Raw genomic sequence first — 16824 nt, forward strand, 5'->3', positions numbered from 1 at the left:
GGCAGGAATGAGTCCATTAGTTTGCCGAGCTGGCTGGAAGTAGGACTGTAAAGAGGAATGAGATACAGAAACTGTAAGTTTTAATGGGGAAGGACCTCAAAAGAGTTCAGATGAAGGGCAGATCATGGGAGAGTTGGAGGGATCAAAGGAGGCTTCCTGAAGGAAGTGGCATTTGATGCAGGGCTTGAAGGACAAAGAAGACAGTAGAGGTGTTCGGGTGGAGGGACAGTGTGACAGAGGGGCAGAGGCAGAAGTGCAAAGTGTGCTTGTGGTGGCAAGAAGGCTCCAGGTTGAGGGGACAGAGGATGGCTGTGCTGTGGTGGGGCCCTGGAAGAGGAGGCCGTGGGGGATCTTGGGAGCTGCTGAGTGTCAAGCCAAGAAACTGGCGCTTCACAGGCTAAGCACTGGACTGTGAGCTTGGGTCTGGGTCCCTACCTAGGATCTGTTCTGACTGGGTTTCACTGCCTTGGGCCTGCTCTTTGGCACTTTCTCTAGATCACAGTGGGAGCCATGGCAAGTTCTGGATCAGGGAAGTGCCTAGAAGTCACAGGTCACAGAATAGTCAAGTTGACAGGTACCATGGACCTCATCAAATCTAACCCCTTCAATTTGCAGATGAGAAAACTGAAGTCCAGAAAGGGGAAGTAACTTGCACAGCATCACACAGCAAGCCAGTGGCAGAGCCAGGACTTGGACCCTGGTCACCAGTCTCTCTGTTTGGGGCTCTTTCCCCTCTGCTGCATTCTGGGATATCATCTGGGGGACTGAGCTGGAGGAGAGTAGCTGGAGGTAGAAGGCCACCGGGAGGCTACAGCCCCACCTAGACTAGGGATCACAAGGCCGACCGGTCAGAAATGTTTATTGAGCCCTTCACCCTGTGCCCCATCTTGGGCCAATCTGAGGAGTCCATGGATTGAATACCCACACAGAAGGACAACAAAGAAAAGGAATCTGGTGGGCTTCTGGGAGGAGGAAACATGAGGCAGATACGGTATTCACGAGAAGGGGCATCAGGAGCAGACTGGGGTGAGGATGTAGGAAGGACTCCAGGAGAAGGAGTGGCCTATCATTCGGGTCCCCTGTGGTTCCTGGCCAAGGTCTCCACCTCCTTCATGAACCGGAGACACAGCTCCTCCTCCCATGGCAAAGCAACGCACTGCACAGCCACAGGAAGTCCCACGGATCCGTGTACCGCCTGCCCAGAAAGAGGGTGGATGGACTTAGAGGCTGCTTTCTGCTCACAGGCCCCGCACCCCGCCTCCCTCACCACCCATAAGCATTAGTCCAAACATCTCAGCCCCGATCTTTATTAAGGTAGAGAGGTCCTGGATCTCAGAGTCCCAGGCTTCCTCAGCTCTCAGTGAAACCTAGAAAAACTATTCTGACTTTATCTGTCTCTAGTTCTCCAGGGTTAAGATGTAAAACTTGCTCCCTGTGCAGACAGCTGACTGTAATCATGAAATATAAAACCGAGTATCCACCCGATGTTCTCAGCAAAGGAAAGAAGAATGTGCAAGTCCCTGCCCCAGAACCTCTCATACTTCTGCAGTGAGAGAGGTACCCCGACCTCAAACGCAGACTCAGGAACATGGGGACTGAACCTGAGTCCCTGCCATGAAATCCAAACATACTTAGAGGCATTCAAACATGTTTTAATTGTTTTATGATGATAAGATACAAGCCCTTATCTGTCTTTGTCACTGGAGCCAAGTCAACTGGCTTCAAGTCCTGGCTCCCTCCATTTCAGCAGCCTGTGTGGTGTGGCGGTGGGTCAAGTCTCTTAACCTACGTGTGCCCCCATTTCCAACTTTGTAAAACCTCACAGGGCAGTTGTGGGATTTAATGATTTAATATATATACAGCACTTTTAAACAGCTCCTGGAACAGAGTAAGAGCTCAAGACACATTAGATAGTATCATTATTATTATTTTCTCAGAATTCAGGTCAGCAGTTCCACTGGGTAACTCTAGCACTAAAATCAATTTCCAAAAAAAGTAAGTTACTTAATGTCTGACTCAGACACGTACATACTTTTCAGAGTCAGTCTCTCTCTCCCTCTCTTTCTCTCTGTCACCCAAGACAGCGTTGTTATTTTAGATCATGCATTAAATATACACGTGGGAATATTTCCTCTTGTGAAGCCACCTCTGAATTAGTAACAGTAATTAGTAATAGCTATATACGAAGCCTTATACTGATATCTTCACTGTTTTTCGATTGAACCTTTAGGACAACCCTGCAGGGTAGATATTTTAATTCCTATTTTCCTGGCGAAGAAGCTGAAGCTCAGAGAAGAGCAGTGTCCAGTCCAGTCACCTAGTAAGCTCCTAACCAGGGGCGTTTGCTCCACTCTTCCTGCCTCTGGGATCAACTTTCCCTAAGAAAGTGTCAAGAAGACCAGTGGTTTTGTAAAGTATCCTTCCCGGACAAGGACAGAGGCCGACTTGGAGCTCAGAGGGTGTGTCCTCAGGGATGGGGTTAACTGTGGCGCAAGTAATAAAGGATAAACACTGGGAATGGCTGGCCCCGGCCCACCCCCACTCGCCCTGATGGGGATGGAGGCAAGACCCAGTCCTGGCTTGTGCCCCTGGGGGAGAGGCCTGGAGAGGGAAACTGACCTCCCGCAAACATCTGTCGGAACTATCTCCGTAGTACCCCTTGTAGAAGGCCAGCTCCTCCTCGTCCTGCAGCGTCACAGTGGTGACCGGAACCACGCCAGCGGGGAAGTTCAGGACGTTGTACAGGCTCAAGTAGGAGGAGGCATCTGTGGGAAGATGGAGGCAAGCCCGGCGATCAGCGGCGGACCAGACTCGGGTGGGCAAGAGTGTTGGGTGAGCGCCCCCTCGCGGTCCTTCTCGGAACGGCAGCCCCCCGGGCTTTCAATATGGCCCGTTTGGGGCCGGGAATCCACCTGACAAGGGCCTCCTGCTCTCCCCACGGCGGAGGGAAGGGGAGAATGGACGCTATGGAAGCCTTACTCAGCGCCAGGCACTGTGCTGGCCTCTCTCCATTGCTGATTCCTGGAGTCCTCTCCACCCCTGTGACTTGACCATTCCCCGTGCACAATGAGGAAACCGGGGTGGCTGACAGGTTAGCCGGTTTCTCACAGACCACACAGCCGATGATGGCTGAGGCGTACAGGGCAACCCTGACTTCAAAGGCAGCTCCTCTGCAGCAGCCGCCTGTTTGTAGGGAGTGAGTGACAAGGAAGGGGCGGTGGTGTCAGCAGAGGACATCGGTGCAGGTGCAGGGCCAGGTGTGGGGTGTGTCTTTGGGCAGCCACTGCGGGGGGACCCAGGGAAGAGGAGTCAGGCTTGGGGTGGGTTTTCATTCTGCACTGATAACACCTCTGAGGCGTGTGCCTGTGCTGGGCAGGGGCCCCAGGAATGCCCCAGAAACGGCCTTGCACCCAGGCTTCATTGCAGCGGGGCTGGGCCAAAGCCACTTTTTGAAGTGGAGCAGCAGGAAGCCCATTAAGAGTGAATGCAGATGCTAAGTGAAAGAAGCCAGACACAAAGGCCTCCTTCCTTCTGATTCCGTTTATATGAAATTCTAGAAAACGCAAAACTATAGTGACAGAAAGCAGATCAGCGGTTGTTTGCAGGTTGCAAGGGCAGGGTGAACTGCAAAGGGCCATCAGGGAAATTTAGTGGATGGTAAAAATAGTCTATATTTTTATTACGATGGTAATTATACAGCTATATGCATTTGTTAAAATTTATCAAATTACACTCTGAAAATTGATGGGTTTCATTGCGTGTGAATTATATTTCAGTAAAGTTCTTTTTTTTTCCTTTCTTTCTTTTTTTTCTTCTTTAAGTAAGCTCTACGCCCAACAGGGGGGCTTGAACTCATGACCCTGAGATCCAGAGTCGCATGCTCTACTGACTGAGCCAGTCAGGTGCCCCTCAATAAAATTCATTTTAAAAGTGAATGGAAAGTGGGAGTGTCTGGTAGCAGGTACAGGGTTTCCTTTCAAGATAATGGAAATATTCTGGAATTAGATAGTGATAGTGATTGCATGGCATTCTAAATATACTCAAAACCACTGATTCGTACACTTTAAAACGGTGAATTTATGTTATCTGAATTTTACCTCAATTTAAGACATTTTTTAAAAATAGTGAATGGTGACAGAGGTCAAGGCCACAGACGCTGTGGCAGAACTCTGAAGATCTGGACTCTGGGGCTCAAGCCCACCAGGACCCCGGTTCCTCTCACCTAATGCCGTGATAGAATAGCCCGTGTGGAAGGCAGGGGCCAGAGCAGGCGTCAGCAGCACGTCCAGGTCCAAGGACCTCCACTGGGCTATGAACTCTTGCTTATATTCCTGTAGGGACAGTTAGGGGTGGGAGGGGGAAGACCAGCAGAGGTCACTGTTTGCAGGACAAGGTCAGGTGCTACCGAGCCCAGTGGCATTAAACATCAGGAAGAATTCCCAGGCTGTGAGATGCACAAGGGGGGGGGGGGGGGGTAGGGCCTTCCCAGGGGCTGAGGCAAAGGAATGGAAAGGGAGTCTCAGGTTGCAATTATTTGGGACCAACACATCATCCTGGTCCCAAAGAGATGGACTAAATTAACCTCCCAGGTCACCAAGAGTCCCCGTCTAGGTGTAGCCAGGCCTCCCTTGCAGGCCAGGACAGAGCTCTGCTCCCCCCCACCCCCAACCCCGTCTGGCCACTCCTGTCACCACCCAGGTCTCTGCTGCCCCTGCTCCAGTAGTCCCTTGAGGTCTCTTCAGGCACATATCACCTGCACTGCTGTGTGTTTTTCCCACAGTTTCTTGGGAGTCCTGGGGGAATAAATAAGATACGGAAGTCCAAAGGTCAGCATGGGAGGACCCCTTTTTATGCATTACAACCAAGAGCTAGGGCCTAGTCTCCATGCAGGCTGCAAATCAGCTGATGGGCTGGGAACGACCCTGTGTCTTGACGGCCCAAAACACCTTGCCTGTCCAGTGCTCCCAACAGTCCACGCCCTCTGGTCAATGCCCCACCACCACTGCCACCAGCCACAGGGACTCACAGGCTCCGCCCCAAACCACAGGTTCTTCCCCTAGCCTGTGAGGCCCCCAGCCAGCCCCAGTGCCAACCTTAACCCCAACCCAAACCCAAACCCAGTCTCAACTCAGGCCCAACCTTTACCCCAGCCTAAGCGAATTCTAGCCTGAACTCAGAGCTGAACTCCAAATCAAACCCCAGCCCCAAAGTATCCCCAATCTCAACCCCACTCAAAAGCCTACATTTTAACCAGTGTCAGACATGACCCTAAAAACCTAGTTAGATCCCGAAGTCTAAATAGCCCTCACTCCCAGTGGATGCCAACTCTAGCCACATGGCCCTTGCTTGATTCCCCCCACCCCATGGAAGATGCTTTGAGCTTCGCCTGAGGAGACTAGCACTCACCCCACTCCACGGAACTTTTCCAGCTTCTGGCTAGCTCGGGGGTCCTAGAGATGGAGAGAGAAGGAGAGACCCATTCAGAAACCACAGGGCAACACCAGCCTGCCCAGAACTGGGGTCCAGGAAAAGCAACTCTGCTCAGCACACTGACACGGAGGCTTCTACTCCTCTGCAAGCCTTTAGCCCCCTCTAGGCCCCCACCCCCTCTCTAAAACCCCTTCCTCTTTCTGAGATGCACCCCTCTCTCCAAAAAGACCCCCTCTTTTGGCCCCCATCAGCCCTTTCCGAGCCCCCACTACTCTCTGGGCCCCATTCTGAGTCCTTCTCCTCTCTGGGCTTCTCCCCTCCGGCACGCCGCCCCCTGGGCCTGAACTCACTATGTACTTCAGGATACAGGCCAGGAAACCCTTGAGTGCGTCCGGCAGGCGGAGCATGTCGGTCATTTTCTTTATGCAAGGGTCCACAATGTCCCCCTCACTGAGGAACCACAGACACGTTTCCGGTCGGTTACAGCATTTCAGCCATCGACTAACTCTCATACCCACCCAACTGTCCCGCTCCAGAGGGAGGCCATGGAAGGAGGTGAGACCCAAAGAAACACTTCAGTTCCCACCAGCACCACCCCCGGAACACCTACATCCTGAAGACGGAGCCTGGGTTGCTGACCTGCTGTTTAAGGTCACACAATTAACCAGAGGCATCCGAACAGCCCAGACCCACACAGCCCCTTCCTAGGGCTCAGGTCACCACCAGCCGCATCCCCAAGCCCATGCCCTACATCCGAGTCCTGACAAACATACAGCTTCTCCAGAAGGGTGGTCCCTCCATCGGCAAACACACCTCCCAAAAACAGGTATTGGACAGCGTACTCTATCCGGGGGATGGAGAAGGGGATGACCTGGGAGACAGAGGCTAGTCAGGGCCTGGAGCGCCTCCCACCCCGCCCGGGGTTCTCTGCATCCCTCAGGATTTAAAGAGAGGATAGCACATCACCACTCATCTCCACACACCTGAGCCCCTCTGCTGCCATGCCACACCTCACCCACATGGAGATGCCATGGTGTTCGAGCAGCCCCCACTTCCTGCCTGCTTCCCTGTGATCCTGCCCCGGGCATGTGCTTCACATAGGTGAGCTCATTTCATCTTCACAGCCACCCTGTCTGGTAGAAAACTGAGGCTCAGGGGGCTTAAGGGACTGGCCCAAGATTACATGGGTACATGTGTCACCAACCAGCAATTCTCAGAGGGGAGGCAGGACCAGGACAAGCCATTGGATGTGGGAGGCAGGGGCTGGGGGGTGGGAAGGAAGGTGATTTTTGAGGACAGAGATCTCCTCACAGCCACTTGATGGAGGCAACAGAAACCCAAGCTGTAGGAATTATAGGAGTGAGTCCCTGAGTCCTCACCCCTGAAGGGGGAAGCTGCAAAATCTTGATGCCATCCTCACAGGGCAGGCTCACCCTGCCCTCACCTGCAGCCCATCAGTTTTCTCCAGGAAGCTTAAGGGAAACACAGTGATGTTGACAGCTCAGACTCAGATGTAACTTCCTTTCTCTCCAAGAATGGCCCAGCCCAGCATCCTCACTAGTCTGGCTTCCCTCGCCATCCAGGGCTAAGCAAATTTACCTGATGTCCTGCCTCCTGGAGCAGCCTGGAGGTGAGCCTCATGGCCCTGGCCATGCTAGGAGTTGGCTGGGTGAAGCCATCTGATTCACAGTAGCCAATTCGAAGGGGCTGGTTATTGGAGTATACCTGTGGGCAAGAGGGGCTGGGTAGAGCTCTCAGAGGAGACTGGGCCTCTTCAAGAGCCAGACCCGGACCTTGGGCCACAGCTGTCTTCAACCCAGGGGAATCTACAGAAACTCCCCAGACCCCCTCGGAGCCTCTCTATATACTTTCCAGGCTCTAGGTCCTCTGGAGAAACCCCTAAAAGAGCAAATGGATGGGACATGTTTGGGTGGATGAAGTGGATAGGTAGCTAGATGGTAGATAGATTCATGAATGAGTGAGTGGGCATGTGTATGAGATGGTGAATGAGTGGATGGGCAGAGGGTTGAATGGATAGGTGGGTGTGTTGAAGAATGGATGGTTGGAATTGAGTGGGGGAGGCAGGTAAGTAAGTAGATGAATAGACACAAAGACCTTTAAGATAAAAAACAGCCAGGAGAGGATGGAGATGGAGAAGTTAGTAGAAGCAAATAATGGATGACAGAAAATGATTGCAGGTTGATTGTATTAGGATGTGTGTAGAGATCAGATGAGTGGACATCGACTGAATGGTAGACAGGACTCTCCCTACGGAGAGGGTTCCAGAGCAGATGGGGCTGGGTTCAAAGCCCAACTCTGCCAGTTACCAGCTATGTGATCATAGGCAAGTCACTGCATTTCCCCTCAGTTTCCTTGCCTGTGAACGAGAAGCACGATGTTCATTCTATAGACTGAGCATTAGGATGAACTACGAAGAGCCTGCACATAGTAGGTGCAATAAATGCTGTTGAATAAACTAATGAATAAACAAAGCCTGCCGGAGCTGGCAGGGCCTGGAGCAATCCTCTGGTCCAACAACCTCTTTATTCTACCACTGGGGAGACTGGGGCCTACAAAGACATGTGACTTGGCCAAGGTTACCTAGAGCACTGGAAGCCCAGCTTAACCAGATACCAGACTCTCTAAACCATACCTGCTGAGTGTTATGTCTGTGTGTGTGTTGGGTACATGACGATGGAGTCCCTCTCTGGGGCAGTATTAGCTATGGCTCCAAGTAGCCGAGACGCCCACAGCAGCTGGGGTCCAGCAGGGATGGGAGGTGAATGTGACTGAACACGTGGGCTTCTTGGTCACTGCACCTTGGGCCCGGAAAGGCGGTCTTCACAGAATATCATTGGATGGAAGACATGTCAATGAGGAAAGAAAGGAGGGGGAGGTGGGAGCCCTCCAGGCCGGCTCCCCAACCCAGCTCACCTCCTCTCTGAAGGGCATGAAAGGCACAGTGGGGTCCAGTCGGTGCATGTCTTCACTTAGCAGGGCTCGCATACACAGCACCAGGCTCTCCACATCCCGGGCCATGGGGCCAGCCACGGTAGTCACTGAACAGAAAGGAGGCAGATTCCGCTCATCCTTTCTGCTCTGGGGACCCCCACTGCCTGGCCTCGGAGTGTGGGGCCCGGGACCGCGATCAGGGTCAAAGGGTCCTGGGGCCAACCTGGGTCAGGGATTGAGGACAGGTAGAGTTGGCACACCAGCCAAAGCAGCTCTGGGGCCTGACAGGAGAATCTCAGCTGGGGCCGTACATCAAGAGACAAGTAGGAGAGATTAAAGCTAGATAGTAGGAAGCACTTCTCCCTGGACTGGGGAGGGGCCAGGTGGGAGCCATGCTGTCCCTTCAGATTGCTCTATCACCCGTGGGGCTAATCTGTCTGAGATAGGGCCTGGGGGAAATGTCCTTGGAAGGAAGGCTGACAGGTTATCTTTGAATGGTGTGGCCACAAGAACAGACCAGGAGCTTACCTGTTTTCTGGCCCTTGATAGCAGAAGAGATTCCAGAGGAGCTGCAAAACCCCACCCACCCAGAGCCCAGCTCAGCACGTGAAGGGACCCACCTGAGTGCCGAGGCTTTCGTAGCCAGCCAAGCACTCCCCCAGGACCCAGCACCTAGGAAGAGGAGCTGTTTCAACCCTGACCCCTAGTGCCCACAGCATTAAGTCTGATCTCTCTGACTGCCTTCAAGGCTCTGGAGTATCACCTCCTTCCACGGCATCCCCTTCTAGCCCTTCCACACACATCTATTTACTCCAGGCAAAGTAATCGGCTCACAGTTTACAGCCTTCTAGACTCTATGCCATCTCTGCATATCCATCCTTCAAAGCCAAGCTCAGATTCTGCCTCTTCCAGGAAGCCTTCCCTTCCCTTGCCCTGCCTCTGAAAGTTTAAAGTCTAGGCTTTTAATAAATCTCTGTTGAAGAAAAATGTCAGCTTCCTCCTGTGAATTCCCTTTCTTAGAGCCCCATCACTTTCTGACTCAGCCATTTGCATGTCTAATAGCACAACAGGGGCAGGGACTGGGTCTGAGAGAGTTCTGTGTGCCCAGCACAGGGGCCACCACAGTGTAGGTACTCAGGGTGGGGCTGCAAGATGGGCAGATGAAGGAACAGAGGCAGGTACGGGTGAATAGATAGATGGCCACATGAGTGGGTGGATGGGGAGATAAACGGATGAGTGAATGGATGAACGAATGGAAGGAGGAATGTGCATAAATTTTTCAAGGGCTGGGTATTTGTCCTTTTGTTTACCAATATATCCCAAGTACCTGGTACAGCGTCAGTCACAGAGTAAACACTCAATAACTATCTGTTAGATAAATTAAATGGAGGATGAATAGTGAAATTGATTGATGGATAGAGACTGGGATGATGACTGCATAGGTGGATGAATGGACAAAGGATGGATAGATGGAAAAATGGATGGACCGATGAGTGACTAAGGGAACAGGTAGGTAGCTGGGTAGATGCAAAGCTGAATGAATTAACGAACAAATGAATTCATGAATGAGTGGAAGGTCTTTCCTACTGCCACCTATACCAGACATGGTGTGTTGATCTGCGGCTGAAGCAGGAGTTATTTGAAGCCCTCCTACCTTTAGCCACTTCCCCTAGTACTGAGATGAGTGGACAAGAGTTGATGTGCCAAGCAGTCCCCTCTATTCCCCCAGACCTCTATTCCCCCAGGCTGGGTTGAGCCTACCCCTCCCCCCTATCATCAGCACCAAGTACCTGAGGCGGTATCCTGTGGTCCGGAAGCCGCAGATACCACAAAAGGTGGCTGGTATGCGGATGCTGCCGGCAGTGTCAGTCCCCATGCCCAGGATGGAACCCCTTTGTGCCAACATGGCTCCCTCGCCCCCTGAGGAGCCCCCAGGAGTCTTCTTTAAGTTCAGAGGGTTCAGGGTCTGTCCATAGATGGGGTTGCTGCACTGAAAGCTGACGGAAGCAGAAGAAAAGGGGCTGGGAGGTGCAAGTTGAACTGGGGAAACGTCCCTCCCCATGTAGAGACTGACCCCCTCAGGAGTCAACCCCAGGCCCTCTTTGGCTCCCAAGCTCCTCCCCAGGGCTGAGTCCTCCTAGTCTCCCTTAAGGCTGAGGTGAGGGCCACTGCCACAAGGAAGACCAAGAGTGGACACCAACCACAACTCCTAACTTTAGGACAGGAGCCCCCTGTGAGAATTGGGAACAGGTTCCTCACAAAAGTAGGTATGCTAAATGCTGAGGGAGAGGAGAGGAAAGCTGGGATGAACACAGAGACCAAACTCTTGAGAACCTCAGAACCTGAGGGCCTGTAGAGACTATGAAGTCCACCCACACATTTTGAAATGAGGAAACCAAGGCTCAGAGGGCAGAAAAGACTTGCCCAAGAACCTCGGTCCTCACAGCCTGCTTGACTGGCCCCCACCTGACCCTCTGCCCTGAATCAGCACTTCAAGTTGCCATCAGTCCTGGGCCCAGCCCCAAACCCAGCCCCGCCCACCCACTTCAGAGACCTGAGCAGTGTCTGGGGGATGTTGGTCTTAACGAAGGGAATAGCTCCCTGAGCCTTGAGCACTTTCACAATGACCCCGTCCTTGGCCGCTGGCTTCTCCAGGAACTGGGCCAGGCCACACGTAGAGTCATGGCCCTGCAAGGAAGTGACGTTAACTCCAGCCCACAGGGGTCAGGATGCAACCACCCAGTGGACAGAATCTCCTCCTCACGGTGCTCCCACTCCCCACACAATGTCACGGCCTCTGGGACACGCGCTGCACCCTGAGGAGGATTCACGAGTGGCAGAGGAACATGGCGGGCCACAGCCAGACTACCGGGCTCAGATCCCAGCTGGCCACGTTCTAGTGCATCCCGGATTACGTAACTCGGCCAACGTCACACACTCAGATGCTCACAGGCTCAGTGACGTAAGGGCACACACACATACGTGTACGCATGTGAACGTCCACCTCGCGGCCCACCTTGCAGTCATAGACGTCCTTGAGGCTGACGGGGACCCCATAGAGGAGGCCTCTCTCAGCCTTCTTGAGCTTCTTCAGCGCCTGCAGTTGCTCCTCACACTCGCCCAGGAAATCCGTCAGGCAGTTTACCTCCTTATGTACCTTCAGTGCCTGAGCGGCATTGAGGGAGACCACATAAGAGGCTCAGGCTGAGGCCAGACATGGGGCACTCAGTCACCCACCAGCCTGACCCAGAGCAGAATAGAAATGACAGATGACTGTGGCGTGCGTCCCCTCCCAAGCCAGCTATTGCACCATGATGTTACACCTGCCCCCGGCCTCCTGTGAGGAGGACCCCCAGATGATAGCCCCCACCCCACTCCTGACCCGACCCCCACCTCCTCCAAGTAGCTACAGAGGACGCCCTCCAGACTGAGCTCTTCATCCTGCAGCTTCTGGGCCAGCCTCTCCAGGGGCAGCTCCAGGATGGCCCTGGGGTCCAGGGATGGCTCCTGTGGAGATGGGAGGGCAGAGCTCGATGACCGATTCGCTCCAGTCCACTTGCACACACTCAACGTCACATCCCCACACGCCCCTGGATGCACAGTTGCACACGCATCCGTGTGCTCAGCACATGCTCCTGGACTCGTCCTTAGCATGAACAACATTCCCTGATCGGCCTCCAGATTGGCATGAAAGCCCTACAGGGCAGATCGATGTTCCCTCTGTCTCTGCCTCCCCAGTGCCCAGGCTGAGGCTTGGCACAGAGGAGGGCCTGCCCCCTCATGTTGCTGCCCAGAGGGACACAACGGCAGTGGGAGTGACTCTATCTGCACATTTTGGGACTCAGGGGTTATGGAAGTGAGGTTCATCTCTGTATGGTTTGCCTTCAGGGGGGATCCCCGACATCCCAACTTTCCTTCCTATGCAGCCTTCCCACTCCTGGTGATCTGACCGGGGGAAGGGCAAGATCCAGCCTGGGGGGCAGGAGAGCTGGGACCCAGCCTTGTCCGCACACACTACTGGTCAGCTGGGTAACCCAGGGTGGATCCCTTCCTCCCATGGCCATCGTCTCTCCAAAAAACAAAGGACTAGAAGCCAATCATGAGTCACCCAGCTGCTCTGAGCCCAGTCCTTCAGGGTATGACGGAAGGCCTGACACCAGCCCCTCAGGACTCTTGTCAGAGGCAAGCGGGGGACATGACAAGGGCCTAGCACACAGCAGGCACTCAGGAAGGTGAAGCTGTCTTCCTTTGTCCTTCTGGACCCCAGCTGACACCCTGGTGCCTGCAAGCCTGAGTGGGGGCTGGGTGGGAAGACAGCATGATGGGCCTTTCTTGGTCTTGGAGGGGAGGGTTGCCAGACAAGGGAATTTCCCTGGGAGGTTAGGGGTTCTGAGGCTTCTTGGTTGTTAAATCTCTTGGATTTTTCTTAATCCCCCTCTTGCTGTCCTTAGTAGCATCTGACTCTTAGACACTTTCCTTCTGGAAACTCTCTATGCCCTCAAATCTCCTGGCTTCCTCCTGTCCCAGACAGTCCTTCTCAATCTCCTGTGCCCCTCCTCCCTCCTGTAAATAAATGTCGGTGCTCCTCAGGACTTGGCCTCCTCTCTGCCTACCTGCCCGCCCGCCCTGGGTGACCTCAGCCACCAGACATGTCCCAAGGATGCCCAGATTTCCCTTGATCTACGGCCCAGGCCTATTTCCTGCCACACCTCAGACCCATTTACTGACCCACATATCCACGGACACCCCAGGACTGACTGTCTGTCAAACCTGCTCTTCTTCAAGAAATTCCTAGTCGAGGACACTCTTGTCACCACAGCAATAATCCTCAGAAACACCCTGGATCACTTCTTTGCATCCCAGCTCTGCTGATAGTCACGAGAGCTTATCTCAATCACCTGGAAGATGTGCCCTAACACTTGCTAATTTGCAGGCAACGTCCCGAGCATTTTACGTATAATAGCTCGTATCACTCCTTATGTCTTGAGGAGGTAGGGCGGATTATCTTCTCATTTTACAGTAGGAAAAGACACTGAGGCACGGAGAGCCATTTGCCCAAAGACACACAGCTCAGGAAGTGCCAGGGCCTGGATCCACACCGGGTCGTCTGGCCCCAGTGACCAGCCTCTTACTCACCTTATCACTGAGAGGTGGTTTCGCCTCCTTCATATCTCCCGTCTCTGACTGTCCAGACTCCTTCTTGCCTAGAATCTTCTCTGTCTCTCAGTTTTCTCAACCGCTCCCTCACTGGCTTCCCTGCCTCGAGTCTCTCCCCCTCCAGCTCAGCCTCTTCACTACAGCCTCGGTGATCCTTTTCAGACAAAACCCATAGGTCCCAAGTGCCCTCGGGAGAGAGCTGCAAAACCATTCTCCTCAGTGTGGTTTTCAGGGCTTTCACCATAAACATATAACCTGTGTTCATGTATAGACGTGATGCACATTTACTGAGTACTTACTGTGTGGCTGGGAACCATGTTAAGCACTTCGCCTGAGCATTAAATCCTGCGGAAAACCCTTGGATAGGTGCTTTTATTATCAATATTTCCACTTCACCAATAAGGGCAACTGGGACACAGAGAGACTAACTTCCTGGCCCAAAGTCATAAAAGTGGAGAGACTTAAACCTAGGTTGTCTATACCCTCACCTCTGCCCTCAAAATGGCTCTTGGGAGGGAAACTTTTTTGACGAAGCACTTCCTGGGTGCCAGGCACTGTACTAGGCCCTTTCGCTGCCTGGGTCCCAGCAGGCCCATTTCATCAGCCTTCTCTTTGTCCGTCCTCCCCCACCCCCATATTCCGCTGGTCTAGCCACACTGCCCAACCCTTGGACTTGCTGTGCCATTTTGCCATCTTAGTGCCCGAGCTTGGAACTCTGCCACTTGTATGCCACAAGGACTTTCAGAAGGGCCCAGACATGGATCCCTCTTGAATAAGGTAGGCATTTGACTAGAATGCACCTCGATGGCTGCATTGTGGCTAAAATGAAATCTGTCTGAGTCACTTAGCAAAAAGCCACTCCCACAAGTGCCCCACCACCCCCAGCTGCCCTAGCCCGTGCCATGGGACTCTGCCCTCTCTTCACAGTCCAGCAGGTAAAAGGTCTCCTGCCCCCAGGAGCCCGGCAGGCCCGATCCGCCGGCTGTGCGGCGAGCGGAGCGGCGGGCCGAGGTGAGGGCACGGGCTCCCGGGCTCCACCCGAGCCCTAGCACCAGACTCAGCCTGCCGCCGCTCCGCCACCCGGGCCCCTCGGGGCGCCGCCGGGCACTCAGGGCTGGAGAACGGGCAGGCCCCCCCAGCCCAGCAGGGACACTCTAGGCACAGCCACTGATTCTCTCAATAAGCCAGCCTGTGCTCGCCCCTTGCCCTGCTCCCCCCAGCCCTAAGGAGCCCCAGTAGGACCCTCCAGGGACCATCCCAGCACAGGCTGACCCCCAGGCACCCACCGAGACTGCATGTCAGCCCCTGATTCCTACATATCTACCTGGAGAGATGACACCCCTCCCGGCAAGTGCCCAGTGCCCATCTGGACCCCGGTGGCTACCGCTCCCCTGCAGTTGTCCTCACGTGGCCACTTGTAAAAATGGGAGCCTCTCAGGGAGCTGGGGAGAGGTGGGGAGAGCAGGCAGAGGGAGCTAATGAGGGCCACCGGAGGCAAATGCTGGGGCTGCTCCTCGGCCAGCATGGCAGGCGCTCCAGTGACTTGGCGGGACGGGCGGGGCTTCCAAGGGCGCAGCAATACACCCACCAACCCGGTCGAGTGTCCCTTCCATAGCAGAACAAATTCATCGAAACTCACTAAACCCCGCCCAGCAAGGACAACATTAGTTTTATTTTTACTAAAGTGAGAGCTCTCGGATTGTGCCTGCTGTGTACCGGACACCACTGTAAACATTTATGAACTTACTTGAGTACTGTAATTACAATCATCACCCCATCGCAGAGATGAGGATGTTAAGGCACAAAGGAGTTTTTTAAAATAGATGCGTCAGGGGCACCTGGGTGGCGCAGCTGGTTGGACGACTGACTCTTGGTTTTGGCTCAGGGGGTGATCTCAGGGTCATGAGATCCAGTGCCAGGCTCTGAGCTCAGCACGGAGTCTGCTTGTGACTCTCTCTCCCTCTGCCCTCTCCCTCTGCATCTCCCCACTGCGTGCTTTCTCTCAAATAAGTACATAAATACATACATCTTTAAAATAAATAAATAAATGAAATGAAAAGTGTGCATCAGAGTCAGGATTCAAACACGACAGCCCAGCCTTCTCTCAACTACCACACTCCTAACTGTCCTATTACGCAACTTCCCGGGAGGCCTGTAAGATTGAGATAGCCGTAATATTTTTTTAAGATTTATTTATTTGAGCCAGAGAGAGAGAGCCGGGGAGAGGGGCAGAGGGAGAGGGACTCTCAAGCAGACTCCATGCCAAGTGCAGAGCCCAACGCAGGGCTCGATTTCACAACCCTGAGATTGTGACCTGAGCCAAGACCAAGAAGAGCTGGAGACTTAACCAACTGAATCATCCCGATGCCCCGAGATTGCTGTAATTTATTAGGATATTCTAAACATTTTATTTATTTATTTATTTATTTGACAGAGGGGGGGCAGGGAGTGCGCACAACAGGAGGAGTGGCAGGCAGAGGGAAAGAGAGAAGCAGACTCCCCACTGAGCAGGGAGCCTGACATGGGGCTCAGTCCCAGGACCCCGGAATCATGACCTGAGCCAAAGGCAGATGCTCAACCGACTGAGCCACCCAGGCGTCCCTTACGATGACATTCTAATAACAATGTTTATGACTTAGTTGACAACAGAGATGTTTCATTATACAGAATCTAGCATTAGAACAGCTAGAGGATTGTTGAGTATAATTGCTACAGGTTTGGCAGAAGCCACGCGAGGACTCAATCCAAGGAGCAACATCAATGACGTCAACAGAAAGTCTCTATTTAACAAGACTGCAAGTCACCTAATGACTCTCAGTTTATTGGGAGAGCTCTGAAAGATAGGGAAATCTTCCACAGATGTGAGTCGCACCAAAAGATCCCCACAGGTTTTCCACAAATTAACAAATCACTGGGAAATTATTAGGAAAAGTTGATGAAAGAACGGAGCCTCAACTTATATCACTTTCAAGTCGTTTTAACATATGCTTTGGTTTGGAACAAATCCCCCTCCCACCAAGTCCCACGGCTCCACGGCCATCTGGCCTTCTCCACACTCAACTAGGGCTACCTCCTATCCTGGTTTAAAAATCAAAGAAGGGGGCGCCTGGGTGGCGCAGTCGTTAAGCGTCTGCCTTCGGCTCAGGGCGTGATCCTGGTGTTCTGGGATCAAGCCCCACATCAGGCTCCTCCGCTGGGAGCCTGCTTCTTCCTCTCCCACTCTCCCTGCTTGTGTTCCCTCTCTCGCTGGCTGCCTCTGTCAAAAAAAAAAAAAAAAAAAAAAAA

The 16824-nt window shown here is 53.2% G+C and overlaps 1 protein-coding gene across 1 annotated transcript; it reads right to left on the reverse strand.

Annotated features, from left to right (window-relative positions):
- Nucleotides 1-368: 368 nt before the first annotated feature.
- Nucleotides 369-13551, reverse strand: LOC103670890 (fatty-acid amide hydrolase 1-like). Its single transcript, XM_040626602.1, has 13 exons — nucleotides 13519-13551; nucleotides 11776-11889; nucleotides 11399-11548; nucleotides 10937-11070; nucleotides 10173-10379; nucleotides 8911-8951; nucleotides 8365-8489; nucleotides 7030-7155; nucleotides 6204-6301; nucleotides 5781-5880; nucleotides 4223-4337; nucleotides 2620-2765; nucleotides 369-1195 (listed from the first exon to the last, which is right to left on the reverse strand). Exons 1-13 carry the CDS (start codon nucleotides 13549-13551, stop codon nucleotides 1067-1069), a joined length of 1518 nt encoding a protein of 505 aa, XP_040482536.1. The 3' UTR covers nucleotides 369-1066.
- Between the last annotated feature and the right edge of the window lie 3273 nt (nucleotides 13552-16824).

The sequence above is a fragment of the Ursus maritimus genome, unplaced genomic scaffold (assembly GCF_017311325.1).
Source record: "Ursus maritimus isolate PB19 unplaced genomic scaffold, ASM1731132v1 scaffold_12, whole genome shotgun sequence".
Taxonomy (NCBI): Eukaryota; Metazoa; Chordata; class Mammalia; order Carnivora; family Ursidae; genus Ursus; species Ursus maritimus.